Source organism: Pediculus humanus, genomic scaffold, assembly GCF_000006295.1.
Source record: "Pediculus humanus corporis 1103172108302 genomic scaffold, whole genome shotgun sequence".
Taxonomy (NCBI): domain Eukaryota; kingdom Metazoa; phylum Arthropoda; class Insecta; order Psocodea; family Pediculidae; genus Pediculus; species Pediculus humanus.
The window spans coordinates 789,629-804,975 of record NW_002987871.1 but is presented as its reverse complement, the minus strand read 5'-3'; the positions used below and the strand labels follow the sequence as shown (position 1 = coordinate 804,975).

Below are 15,347 nucleotides of genomic sequence, written 5' to 3'. Positions count from 1 at the left end.
AATTATTTACATAGACAACAAAATCGCGCCCATACATATATATATATATAATAAATAAATTCCTACTTTTCTTAACGGAATGAATGAATGAATGATTGATTGATTGATTGATTGATTGGGAAGAAAAAATTTTAAAAAGCTTTAAGAAACCGGAAGAGAATTTTTGTTAATAAAAAAAAAAGTAAAAAAAATACATATATATATATGAAGTAGATTTTAATTTAATAAAAAAAAATTAATTAATTCTAACTAAAGTATTAAAAGTATTATTATCATTATTAGTATTATTATTATTGGTATTAATTAATCATCGTTTAATGTTGATTATGATGGTAATAATAATAATAATAATAATGTTTTTATTTTGTCAGGCAACGCCGCGATTTTATTTTTATTTTTTTTTTTTTAACGAAATAGTATTTTTATTATTTTATTATTTTATTATTATTATTATTGATTATTAATTATTATTATTATTATTATTATTAATTATTATTAATGTGTTTATTTTTTTTAAATCGTTGAATCGATGATGATGATGATGATGATAATTATGATTATGTTAAAGTGAAAAGAAAAGACAGACTAATAAGAAAATAATAAATAAATAAATAATAATAATAATAATAATAAATTGGGTTTTTTTTGTGCGAATCAAAATAAATTATTTATTTATGTATGTATGTAGTAATAGTTAACGCGTTAACTTTTTATTTTATTTTATTTTTTAATAGTTTTTCTTAAATCTTTTAATCTTTTTTTTTTTTGCAAAATCTTAATTATTTATATATATATATATACAACTATTATTATTATTATTATTATTATTAAACTTTATTAATTATCTATTTTATATTATTTATTTACAATAAAAAAAAAAAAAATATTAATTTTATATAATTAAGATTATAATAATAATAATAATAATAATAATAATAATAATAATAATATATTTTATGAACGTATTTTTGTGGAATTATTTATAAAAAAAATCATTTATTTATATATTTAATTTAATTAAAAAAATCATTTTATTATCATTATTATTATTATTATTTATTCTATTAAAATTGATGATAAATTATGGATTGATATGTCGTGCGATGATTATTATTATTATTATTATTATTATTTAGTTTGTTTGTAAAGTATTAAAAGAAGAAGAAGAAAATTATTAAAAAAAATTATTATTATTATTATTTATGCTTGTTTATTAATTGTAATTATTTTTTTTTTTTTTTTGCTCGAGTGTGTATTAATTAATTAATTAATTTATATTATTATTATTATTATTATTATTATTACTATCATCAAAACTATACAATAGGAAAAGTTTTTTTTTTTTTTGTGAAATTCGATTAAAAAAAAAAAATAAATTAAAATTTTACCAACGTTAGTATTATTATTATTATTATTATTATTATTGGATTATTTAAAGAAAAAAATGTTTGTAACGTAGGAAAAAACAAATTAATATTATTATTATTATTATTATTATTATATAATTAATAATTATTAAATGATATATAAATATTTTCTTATTATTATTATTATTATTATTTACTCGACTTATATATTATTATTATGATTTCGTGACAAAAAAATAAAAATAAAAAAAAATTTAATTTTTATAAATTATTTATTTATTTATTTATTTATTATCCAAACCTTTTTATAGATATCCAATCATTATTAATATTTAAACGAGTGGTAATGTTACGATTGTGTTGTTATGAAATTTAATCGAAGTTGAGACGATTTAGAAAAGAATTTTTGTTTAACAATTGTTATGATAAGTTTTTTATATATATTTATAATTATCATCATCTTTTAAAACTTTACATTTATTTTTGCACTGTTTTCATTCACTGAATTATAAATCAACACTCGATAAATAATAATAATAATAATAATCATTTTGATAATATTTTAACACATATTATTATTATTATTATTATTGAATTCCCTAATTTTTTTTTTCTTTTCTAACTTGAACATTATGGGTAACTTAAAGTATTTATTATACTTAATTTGGTTCTTTATGATAATATTCATGTTTATCACTATTTAACGTTATATTACGTTTCATACTCCTAATTTTTTTAAATTCCTTATAAACACATTCCATATCGACTGAAAAATAATAATAATAATAAATAATTTTGTGTGTGTGTGCGTGTGTGTAATATTATTTTGAGTAATTATGTTATATATTACGTACTTAAAGGATCAAAACGAATAACTTCTTTTTTACCGGCGGTTCTTTCTCTAAGTGATATTAATTTATGATTGCTTCCAGTGCTTTGTAAAACCACCATAACATTTCTATATTTATATTCAACAAAAAAAATTATTTGTTTTTTGTATTAAAATACCCGTTTGACCGTTAGTTAAAATGAACAAAAGAAGAAATAAGATTGTAATAAGGTGAAACAAAAAAAATAATAAAACAACTTACTTGGCTTTAACTTTTTTAAATAAAATATTTGTTATAAACATATCTGAAAACGTTTCACACTTAAAATTCTATTCAAAACAAATAGTCTTGTTGTTAAAAATTTATACGAAATTAAAAAGCAACAAGACGAATTTTGATTTTGTTGATTTCTAAACGAACAATGGCGTGCACTTCGCATCCAAAATGGCGGACGTTATGCATATGTGTAAGAGTCAATCTGATTTTAGCGCCGAAAATTTGGCGCTTGTGATGTTCGAAACGAGCGAAAATGACGATGTTATTGCATTTTTTAATAAAATGGCCTTCTGGGAGTAACTTATGTAGGGTATTTCATGCCTACGGGTTCGGAAAACCTTCGAAAATACAACAGAAAAGCGTTTCGTGAAACCCATTGTAAAGGGGAACGCGAGATGTAATCGCACAAATTCAATCAGGTAGTGATGAAACTGTTATATTTTCCATATCTATAATTTAATCTCTCGAAATGCAAATACTCTGTTTGTTCTCCACAAGAGAATTGGCTGTACAAAATTCAAAAAGTTATCCCTGCATTATTGTTAAGAATTTAGGAGAAGACATAAGAAAACTAAAATTTACTCAACACATGATATTTGTATTTAGAAAAGAGTTTTTGACATGATTCGTCATAGAATATTATATATAAGAAATTTATTAAAATGTCGGTTTTGAATAAAAATGAGCTGACAAAATGTCAAATAAAAGATTCAAAGAGGAAATTTATAATGTAAACAAATACATACCCCCTGAGATGCAAATTGTTTTAATATCTCCCCCACACTAAATAATGGAAATGACATGAAAATGAAATGACAAATCCAATTAAAAATCTTGTCAAACAAACAAACTACTATTTGAAAGCATAAAATGACACAAAGAGACACAATTTTTATTATTTTTTTTTTCTGCTTTCGAAAGACAAATTTGACACATTTTATGTTTTATATAAAATATTAATAATAACTCAAGCTGTTATATTTTCCAGAAGAAAAAGAAAAGTAATTTATAAACATTCACCCCTTAATTTCACCCCTTAAGCAAAATTCATTCATTCATTTGATTTTTTTTTTATCATTCGAATTGATTCCCTTACAGAAAAAATTAAAAAGAATTAAAAACTGATCAATTTAAGCAGAATTATTTTTAAAAAAGGCGCGAAATTTAAAATCAATCACGACCTCGTATTTCCCATTAATAACGAACAAGATTTTAAATTTAAAAAAGTAATAATAATAATAATAATACAAATGATAATTAATTAATTGTAATGAAAAAAAAATTTTTTCAATTTAAATCCAAAATCAAATTTTTATTTTTCAATTAAATAAATAAATTAATAAATAAATAAAATCAATTACATTAAATATATTTATATTTTAATATTTTTTATGTATATATTTATAAGCCGAAAGCTTTTTTTTTTTTTTATCCAGCATCATCATCATTATCATTATCAATATAATCACAAGCTATAATTAATAATAATAATAATAATAATCTAAGGCCTTAACAGTCGCAAAAATTAAATTAATCAATTAATAAAATAAATTTTTTTTTTTTTTTTATTTATTTATTTTATACCGGTTATTATTATTATTATTACAATCATGATGGCGGCAAAAAAAAACAATCGATTAATTTAAATATAATTAATAATAATAATAATAATAATGATAATGATAATAAATATAATTAAATAGAAAAAAAAAAATTTTTTTTTTTTTTTGTTTACAAATATAATAAATAAAATTTGACATGATTCTTTTTGGAATTTTTCCCCTTATTTAAATAAATATTAATTAATAACAAATAACGTTTGATTAATAATATTTGATAATAATAATAATAATAATATTAATATTAATAAATAAATAAATAAATAATTATTTCATTTTATTACCGAAATTATTGTTAGAGACCACGTCATCGTCAAATTGATTTTAAAAATCATTAAAATTATTAATAATTTAAAATATTATTATTATTATCGTTTTTTTCCCTTTTAAGGTTCGGTTAATAATTAAAGTAATAATTGAAATTATTATCATCATCATCATCATCACCATCATCCCGATCCTTTATGGTTGTTTCGTTTACGAAGAACGAAACGAATGAATTGGATCTGTTTGTCCTTGTTTGTCTTCCCCCTCCCTCTCTCTCTCTCTTTTTGTGTGTTGTCCGTCTACGTTTTTGTTTTTCCCTTTCCCCTGTTTGTCTGTGTTTGTTTGTTTGTACTTTCGACATCTGCAATTTTTCGTCATTTAAAAGGTGTGAAAACATTTTTGTGGGCGTGTACTCGTTCGCGTCCGTCGTAAAAAAAATTTACAAAATGGCGAATGAGGGCGTTGATAATGATAATAATGATCAATCAATCAATCGATCGATCGATCGATAAATAAATAACAATGTAATTTTTTTTTTTTTTTTTTTAATGAATCCCGATTCGTTCGTTATCGTTTCCATTTTTCCCGAACAAACACCGAACGTATATCGGACGTAATTAATCACGTGACGTAATTAACTTACAATTATCACGATGATGATGATAATAATAATAATAATAATTAACAAACCATTAGTGCGTTCGAACGAATTTTTCCCAACAACGATAATTTTCTTCTTCTTTTTCTTCCATTTCAAAAAAAAAAAAAATGTTCGTTTAAAACTATTATTATTATTATTATTAAAACACTACAAAACTATAAAATAATTTTCTAAAGCGATCACAAAACCGGAAACGCGCATTAAAAAAAAAAAGAAAAACATCTATTTCCGCTTCGGAAACTAAAAAAAAAAAAAAAAAAAAAAAAACCGGAAACGAACGATTATATCGATATCTAATTCTATTCGTAACGTTTTTCTTCATTCATAAATTGATCTAATATATTTTGCATGGATTGTCTAAGACCATCCGGACCGCCTATATCTGTAAAACAATAATAAATTCAAACAAACAAACAAACAAACGAACAAACTACAACTCTATTAAAAAAAATAAGAGCGAGTTTTTTTTTTTTTTTTAAATTAAATTAACCGGAAATGGAATTTTTCCCGCGTTTACGCACGCACGCATGCAATAATCGACGTGATTTAATTTAATTTAATTTAATTTAATTTAATTTTACAAAAGCTAAACGTGATTGTTTAGGTTTTCTTACCTTAAAAACGGTTAAAAGAAAGTAGCGATAAGTCATAGATGATTGGAAACGTTATGTATATCCAAAGTGTTAAACCGATAATAACCAAGAGCCATGCTAATAAAGCTGATAAACATGCTAAACTACCACTACTACTACTACTACTACCACTACCACCACTTCTACTACTACCCGTCGTGAACTAATAATAAAAAATAAAATAATAATAATGATGATGATGATAATAATAAAACAAAATTAAAAAAGAAAAAAAAAAAGAAAAACAAAACGAACGAAACGAGTTAAAAAAGGATAGAGATAGTGAGTGAGTGAGAGAGAGAGAGAGAGAGTGAGTGTGCTTGGAAAAGTTAAAAGAGGAATTTTGTTTTCTTACTCTATGAAATCGTTCGAATTATCAAACCGGAATGAAATTTTCTTTTTCCCTTTTATTTTTTTTTTAACAGTACCTGTGTTGTCATCTGGTGAAAGTTCTGCTCCCTCGTGTAGGGCAACGTCGGATCCGCTCGAACTCGCAATCGTCCTTTTTCCAGGACTGTTCGATTGTTGTCTTTTGACACGTCCTCCGGAATCGTCTCTGGAATCGGAATCGGAATCGCTTTCGGCAACGTCGTCTGAAAAAATATCCGCAATAAAGTTTTTAGTTCTTTTCCCCGTCGTTTCCCTTTTCCCCTCCCCCCCCCCTCTCACTCACCTTTTCTTTTGCTGTTACTTTTTTCATTCGTATCATTCGGCCCTCTTTCTCCCCTCGATTCTTTCCCTCCTTCTTTCTCTATGAATTCTTCAACGATTCCGATTTTCGTTTTGAAACCATTTTTTTTAACATCGTTTATTTTTTTCTCCGGCGAACGTTCCTCGAAATCCCACTCGACTTCTATTTCGTCTTTTACGTCTTTCGCCGCTATTTTATTATTATTATTATTATTATTATTAATATTATTTTGCGACAATTTATTATTATTATTATTATTATTAGTACCGGCACTAGTTTTATTTTTAGATGATTTTTTCGATTTTGATTTTGTTATTTTTTTCGTCGGATCTAATATTTCAACTATCGGATAATTTATTTCTTCTTCTTCTTCTTCTTCCTCTCCTCCTCTTCCACTGACTCCTCCTACTACTCCTACTACTCCTCCTTCTATTTCCCGACTATTTTTCTTTTTATCACTTTCGATTTTTCCAACGTCGGAAAATTTCAACGACTGATTTTTTTCTTCATTCGTTGACGACGTCGACGTTAATTTGTCGGAAATTTCCAAGTCAAAGTTCACCGTTTCCCGATTTTTAAAATATTCATTTTTATTTTCCGATCCACCACCTCCACTACCACCACCCCCTCCTCTTCCTCCACTTCCTCCTCCCTCGTTTTTCTCGTAATTATTATGAGTTATTTCGAGATGATCCGATATATCTTTGATCGGTTCTCCACTCTCAACCGATCCTTGATAATATGAATTTTCTAAAAAAAAAAAAAACCAACAAACAAACAATCACGCGTACATTTATAAACAAACAAACAAACAAACGAACAAACGAGGTAAAAAAAAAAATATTAATGCGAGTCTAGAAATGAAATTCTTGTTGCCGCCGCCGACGCCGCCATTTTTAAACGTATTCAATTTGAATTATTTATTACAAAATCCCGCGTGACGAAGAAATTTAAATTAATTCATTAACAACAAACAAACAAACAAACAAACAAATCCGTATAACGCACACGCACACACACAAAAATTTCTAATTTAAAATAATTAATAATAATAATAATAATAATAATAATAATAATAATAATAATCGAAAAAAAAGAAAATTTTCAAACGAACAAACATTACGATTGATAAGAATTAATTTATATATATATAAGTATTTAACTTGAAAAAAAAAAAAAAACTCGTTAATTATTGATTTCCGATAAATGAATCGATAGATCGATCGATCGATAGTAGCAGTCGATCGACAAACAAACAAAAAATTAAAAAATTCGATCTAATTAGTCGCCATCGGAAAAATAATAAATTTTTTTTTTTTTTTTAAATATTATCTTATCAGCCCGAAACATTTTGACACAAATTAAAATAGAAAAGATGGCGGGGAGTGGAAATCATTAAAAAATCGTTCATTAATTATTTTTTAGTATTTTTCGATTTATCGATCCATCTCGATCGATCTATGTGACAAATAATAAAGGTCGACCTATCGTTTTCAGTGTCGTCCGTTCCACCGGTCCCACCGAATATTTTAACGTTGATTTTTTTCGATTCGATTATATCGCTGTCGTTAACGATTCGCGAACCGTTCGATTTTTTTTTATTTCCTGTTGCTCCTGCTCCTCCTGCTGCTGCTGCTGCTGTTGTTGTTTTATTTTTTTCATCATCATCATCATCTTCGTTCATGCACGATTCGTATAAATCTTGAATGAATTCGTTCAAATAATTTTCGTTAATGTATTCATACGTCAACGAATCAAATTGTTTTACTAAAACGTTCGCGGCGTTCGTTGATTCTATTTCCGCGTATAAATTTTCAAATTTTTCATTTGATGACGTCATCATTTCACATTCGAAACGTGTCAACGAATCGCTTAAATTCTAACAAACGACTGAACAACAACAACAACAATAACAAAATAAAGATAATTTAACGTCGCAGAATTACGTCTCAGTTCAAAACGTGATAAGTTATTAAATACAACAACAACAACGGCAACAGACAATAACAAACAAAGGCGGCAACAACCAATTATCGAAATTTTCCGCGAATCTAAGCACATTTTATATATAGAAAAAAAGCAAAACTCGAATCTTTCGATTATCAAATATGGCGGACGTGACTCGCGCGTGATTTTCCAACGTTCAAATCATCACCTTGAAATTTTTTTAATTCCGATAACCGTTACAAATTTTCATATCATAAATAATATAAAAAATCCGGAAACGGAACGACGCGAACGTTCGAACGCGTGTTATCACGTCGACTATTATAATAATAATAATAATGATTTTGGATCATTTGATTCAATTAATCGAAAAACACTTGAGGATTTACGATCCGCCGCCATCTTTTTTATAATTTTTTTTACCTTTCAATCTTTGATTTAAAACTCCTTGCATGACGTCATCATCATCATCTCCATCGCCGTTTTTCTTTCCATTTCCGGCCGTCGTTATTTTTTTCTCTCTTTCGACGTTATCCTTGTCTATTTTATCTTCCATCTTTTTCGATGGACTCTGTAAAAAAAAAAAAAAAAAAAAAACGTGTCAAAAGACGATTACGTTCCTTTCGATGGGAGTAAAATCGATTCAAGTGTACGAGACACAAACCTTTTTCGAACCGTTCTCCCCCTTTTTTTTCCTTCCTAGACTACCCCCACCACCACCACCACTCCCGTCTCTCGACGAACTCATCAATTCGTTTTTCAAACTTTCAAATCCGGATTGATCGAATTTGTAACCGTCCAAAATGGAATTGTCCAATTTTAAACTGTCGGAATGATCGAGTTGAATTTTGGCAATTTCCTTTTCCGTCGCATCTTTCACTGGTTCCACGTTAAATATGCAAGCGTTCACTATGTCTTCTCTGTTTATCGCTTTCAATGCCTGACTCAAAACGTTACCTGAAAATTTTTAATTCAATCATTTTCGCGCGCGAAATTATAAGGATTTCAACCGGAAATAAACCTTACCCGCGAAATTTCCGTTAAACGAACGAAAACGGAAACGGAAATTACCACCGCGGAAACGGAAATTTTTTTTTTTTTTTTTTAAATTAACTTTAAATAAAGAAACTTTTGTCGCAATATCATCATCATTATTATTATCATTATTATTTAATCATATTGAAGAAACTGTCACCGATGGAAAATCTAATAAACATGATTAATCGACGGAAACGTAACATTTGCAAAAAAAAAAATACTTTCAACAACTGTTCGTCACTTTCTTACGTCATGTTTCTATTCGCGCACGTGGATACTTACACGTGTTACCAGTAGGAAAAGTAAAAGCAGAAGAAGATAAAACACACACACACAAGTAGCGTCGTAGTACCTGACCGACTTTTTTTGCTTTGTTTAGAAAACTTAGAAAAACAACATTAAAAATCTTAAATCCTTTACATCGAAAATTGATTTCAAATTTTTTTTTTTTTTTTTTTCTATTGACACTGACAAAAAAAATTTCTCTTTCCGTTTGTTTTTTTTTTTAAAGTTAAAAAAGAAAATAATAATAATAAAATAAAAATAAAAAGAATTCATCTTGTGGATGATCGAGTTCTTTTATTCCAGCTAAATACATCGGCGTAATTGTTTTGTTTTTTTTTCGCGGGTTTTTTATCTCTAATCGATGATGATGATGATGATGATGATGATTCTAACAATTGATAATCGTATTCGTTTTTCCTACAAAATTCTATCGCTCCCTCCAACGTGTCAAAATGTATTTCCAACGTGGATAAAGAATCCGACGACGACGTCCAACCCATCGTTGGATTTTCCCATTTTTCCCGTACGTTGAATTTAACTCTCCACGTCGTCGTGTTGTACGTTCCCGATTGCATGACGTTTTTCGGGTATTTGTATATAATGGCGACCCGTTCCTTCATGTAATCCCCGGGCATTCCGTTATCGATCCCGATTTTACATTCTTCTTTTTCATCAATCAACACGTTACGCCTTTTCTTTTCGACTTCGATCACTTCACGCGGACGTATGACGTCTTGTAAATTTTTCGGATGTAATATATCCGGGCAAAATCCGAGTTCTCTCAATTTCGTACCGTTCGGAATATCTATTGCGGGACCGTAGGGAAGGGGATCCTCTTTCGGTATCACCATTTCCCTTCCCCGACAATCCGGTTCCGGCGGACATATCGTGTAAGTCACGGGGATTTTAGGCGGAGGTTTCAAAACCGGATGATCGTCTTCGTTTAGCGGCGGACACGGGTGCGGGTCGGGATGTGGTACTTTTGTTTTAATTGCCGTCGGCGGAGGCGGGGATTCTTTTTCCGTTGGAAGCGGATCGCAAAGATTCCTCGTCGGATCGCAGGTATCCTCGCAAGTATTCCTCGTCACTTTCTGCACTAATTTTTTCCTATGTTTATCCTTTTTTAACCAACTACAATCAATGAGTTTTTTCCACTTTTCACTGCCGCGAAAACAAATTTGATTCGTTGAAAAATTACAAATGCATAAATTTGAACAATTAACACTGATCCATAAAATTTTTTTACAAGATAACATGCTAGTAGGAAAATAATATATGTAAACAACGTGATTTCCCCCCCTTCCCCCCCGTCGTGATAAAAACAAATAATTGAAAATGATTCCGGAACGGGAAATAAAAATTTTTTTGAGGGAACAAGTAAAATTTATCATTATTATTAATATTTTTTTTTTTTTCCGAACTTACCCGACGGTTTGTCGCCGTTCACGTGCAACCAAAGTCTCAACATGAGCATGGCTTGTTGAGGAATATTATTTGGACATTCTTCTTCGATTTCTTTCACGTTCGAAGGACTTATATCCAATTCTTTTGCCAATAATATCCAATCCCGATGCAAACGATTCGAAATATCCGATAATCTTATATCTGCTCGATGAATGACGTCAGAATCTATCGCAAACGTTTCGTCTATTAAATTAATCTTTTTTTAAAAAAAAAATAATAATGATGATAATTTTACGTTACTCACTTAAATTTCCCTTTCGAAATCTATCAATGCTTAACAAATCGGGTTCGGATCTTATGTCCGGAAGAATATTTTCCGGGAGAGTCATTTGTAAAACGCAAATGGGAGCCTGAGAAGGATCACCTTTGGCAATCTGTGAAGAAAAAAACACACGTTCATCATCATCATTATTAGTATCGTTAAACGAAATTGAGGGATTGGGAAAATTTCCCACCTTGGGATCTTTCATGAAAAATATCCTTCCCAAAGGTTCCTCGTGTTGATCACGTATTCTCACGTTAAAAGGCAAACGATTTTCTTTGAATGCTTTAAACGTGAATTGCAATTGATCTCCGCTTTTCGTTATTGGTATTAAATTACCGCCGAATTCTACGTAATTCGATTTACCTTCTAAAACCTGAAACGATCATTTGAGACGTTAAAAATCAACCAATTTTTTTTTCTTTTCTTCTGCTATCAGGCTCGTTTCGTACCTCGACATCACGACTTTTTGCAACTTCGGTAAAATGTTCTTGGTGTTCGAGAGTTTTGTCTTCTTTGTCGTCCGTCATGCAAAATACGCAAAGTCTTGCTTCTAAAACGTCGATTCTCTTTGCGAAAATTACAAACCTGAATTTGAAGGATGGGGAGGAGTGGGGGGGTGGAGAAAAACAAAAAAAATTTCTCATTTACCCTTTTGAACTCATCGAAATTAAGTAATTTTGGAAAATATTTACGGACTTTGCCATGAATGGTACGTGTATGGCTTCCCGATAAAGTTCCGTCGCCATTTTTGTAGCTTCACCTATGTTCCGACAATCCATTAGCCAAAATCTCGCAGAAACGGTTGTCGTGAACGACACGCAGTCTTTGACGAACGTGAGAGGTGTGGAACCAGTTACGTCTTCCCATTGAGCTCTCGTACTTCCTCCTGTACGATACAAACGTCATTCTTCGGTTTTACCATCACCACAATTTTTTTTTTTTTTTTTTTTTTTTACAAACCTGAAATCGAACAAAGGAGACGAAGAGTCGGTGCTTCTCCCGAGTATTGATTGATCATTCCTTTGCTAGCAGCTTGCGGTATGGGTATCGTGAGAGTTATGGGTTTGTGAAATTTTCTACGCCTGGGTTCAACTGTTACGATGGGTGAAATAGCGACGCGATTCCCGAGTAATTTCGCCGTAAGCTCCGGAGGAATGGGTTGAGCCTGTAATCCGACTCGGATTTTTTTCGTCAGGGCGTTGGGAGGGAAAACAGCTTGAACTTGAGGGACTACGCTTGAAGACACCGTTCCACCTTCCGGACCAATCGGATGAACTTCTTGTCTCAATCGAGTTATTATAGCAAAATATTGCGGGAAATCTTCCGTTAATATTCTCGTGATTCTATTCGTTTGCAAATCTTCTATCTGACCCAATTCTGTTCAAAACAAATTAAATTTTTTTTTTCTCTCTCTCTCTCTCTCTTTTCTTTTTGAAAAGTGTTCATTTATTTCGAGACCTCACCTTCTCCTTCGAAACTTTCATTAAGTACATCCTGTACGGCTTCGTGACTAGCTTCCAACGTGTGTTCCTTCCACGTTTCCCCGTTATCTGATCTACATATGACGATTTCACGTTCTTTTCCACGTAACGATGCAAAATGGGGAACTTCAATGATGACGGGACTAAAACGACCAAAAAAAAAAATTTCTTCTTAAAAAAATTATCTGACGTCATCCAAATGAGGAATGCGATGAACGAATTCTTACCCTAAAAATTTTGCTCCCACGGGACCCAATTCGAGAACTCGACTCGCCAGTGCTTCTCCTTCCATTAGCGGCGGCGGATGTGATAATTTATCACGTTTTAAATATCGGCAAGTTATTCTCATGGGCATGGGTGCTTTTCTCGGCGGTACTATGACTCTTACGCCGGAATGACGACATCCTCTCATTGCACCACCACGAGCATCCACGAGAAAACTTACGAGAAAGCTAATTTGCAAGGTGATTAAAAAAAAAAAAAAAAATTATTTTCACGAGGAAAAGCCGCCGGGAGAAGGGGTGGGGAGGGGGGGGTAAAGAAAAAGCTACAAATAAGCTATGTTATTATAATAGGGAGAAGGGAAACATAAACAACTACGATGTGACGTTTTGAAAATGAATCAAAAAAAAAAAATGAATTCGATTCGATATTTCGACAAACGGCAGCGATTAAAGCAAAACAACCGAACAAACAAACAAACAAACAAACAAACACCTCACTTCGCTAAAAGCGATTAATTATACCCAATTTTTTTATTTAATTACCCCGACAAACAACCGACAAACATTAATTTCCTCCCCCCCCCGTCCCCCGCCTAAAAATAATTCCACGATGAAATTTTTTATTTTTTTTTTCATTTGCCGATTAGAAAAAATGAATGAATGACTGATTGATTGAATGAATGAATGAATGAATGAAAATTATTACGTCTTGCAAATATTAAAAAAAAATCCCCCGATTGATCCGTACGGAAAATGAAAAAAAAAAAAAAAAGGGGGGGGCACTACGAAACAAATCTTACTTAATTTAAAATTTTAAAACTTACTGCTTCCACGATTTCTCTCTGTTTATTATTTACACGACACATTGAAACAAAAACAAAATTTTAACAGGTTGAATGCAATTCGATTCAATGCAACAACAACAAAAATAATAATAATAACTTTCTCATTATCAATTTCTGACCGATTTTTAAAAAAAAAAAAAGTTTGTTTCGAACGAGGTTGTCGCTGTGGCAAATATTTAAATCATTAAAATAAATAATAATTTAAATTATCATTTTTTTTTTTTTTTTTACCTTTCTCTAGACATTCCGCCATAATATTTTGTATTTTTATTACTCGTCTGCAGAGCTGTGAGCGTGCGATCTAACTTGTCACTATTCAATCTAAACAGGTTTCGATAGGTACGGAAAAAAAAAAAAAAAAATTTAATTAAAAAATTAAAAAACTTTCGAAATAACCCACGAGATGAAATCCAGACGGAAAACGATGTTTTTCATGAAATTTTTTTTTCCCTCCCCCCTCCCCGCTATCGTGACCCTAAAATAACTACGGATCCCCTTTAATATTATTATTATTATTCCCAAAGCACCTGATAACGGTTTTAAAATCAAATAGTATTAATTTTTATTGATCTTATCGGAACGAATCCTTCGAACCTACAACGTGTGGATTCGGAAGATCCCCTTTAAAATAATCTAATAATGATAATGATAATGATAATAAAAAAATTATCGATCGATTTACTATCACGTGACGACCTGAAACAACTTTTTTTTCGTTCAGGTTTAAAAAAAAATTTCATAAAAATCGTTTTCCCGCGCATCTCGATATATTCTCTTCGACCTCTCCTATTCATGCAAGTTAATCGAACAAAAAATCTAATTGAAAACAAACAAAACAAACAATTCAAAAACTCTGTGTGTTATTGTTTGTTTTTTAAATCACGATTTTAATTTGTCATCGCATTCGATTATTTTTTTTAATTTGCATGCCATCGTTTTTTTATTACAATTTAAAATTTAAAAATCGTGGTAGCAGATTAGAATCGAAATGTGAAAACTACAAACAACAAACAAACAACAAACGACAAACTAAAAATTGTTTCAAATCATAAGAAATTTGCCACACCGACACCTCTTCAAACTTTATCACAATCGGTTTATCAATTTTTTTTCTTTTTTATTTTTTTTCAAGCTATTAAAAACGTGCAAAAAGATTTTTTTTATTTTTATTTTTTTTTTGCTGTTGCTAAAATTTTGCGGCGGCGGCAACGCGAGATTTGCCTTCTTTTCCCGAAGCAAATTTTTAAAACAAACAATTTCAAAACCTAAACCTTAACGATAAAAAATCATCCGCGACACAATTAAAAAAAAAATTAATTCCAAATTTTCTGCGTTTCCATCCCTTCCCTCCCCTTCCCCCCCACAAAAAAAAAGAAACAGAAAGAGAGAGAGAAAGAGAGAGAAACAAGGCAACAATGTTAAACGGAAAAAAAAACAAACAAACAAACAGGGAAA

At 29.9% G+C, this 15,347-nt stretch overlaps 2 protein-coding genes across 2 annotated transcripts; both read right to left on the bottom strand.

Moving 5' to 3' along the window:
* Positions 1-2,026: 2,026 nt before the first annotated feature.
* On the bottom strand, positions 2,027-2,499 carry Phum_PHUM570550 (mitochondrial 50S ribosomal protein L33, putative; the record flags this gene model as incomplete). The annotated part of the gene is made up of 3 exons (XM_002432086.1): positions 2,027-2,133; positions 2,222-2,325; positions 2,459-2,499. The coding sequence occupies 3 exons, from the start codon at positions 2,497-2,499 to the stop codon at positions 2,027-2,029; spliced, it is 252 nt and encodes an 83-aa protein (XP_002432131.1).
* A 2,820-nt stretch (positions 2,500-5,319) lies between these two features.
* On the bottom strand, positions 5,320-13,235 carry Phum_PHUM570540 (ankyrin 2,3/unc44, putative; the record flags this gene model as incomplete). The annotated part of the gene is made up of 17 exons (XM_002432085.1): positions 5,320-5,402; positions 6,081-6,245; positions 6,326-6,532; positions 6,611-7,093; positions 7,865-8,137; positions 8,714-8,861; positions 8,955-9,247; positions 9,620-9,711; positions 10,007-10,870; positions 11,035-11,242; positions 11,322-11,451; positions 11,533-11,715; positions 11,792-11,927; positions 12,039-12,228; positions 12,303-12,719; positions 12,806-12,966; positions 13,051-13,235. The coding sequence occupies 17 exons, from the start codon at positions 13,233-13,235 to the stop codon at positions 5,320-5,322; spliced, it is 4,218 nt and encodes a 1,405-aa protein (XP_002432130.1).
* Between the last annotated feature and the right edge of the window lie 2,112 nt (positions 13,236-15,347).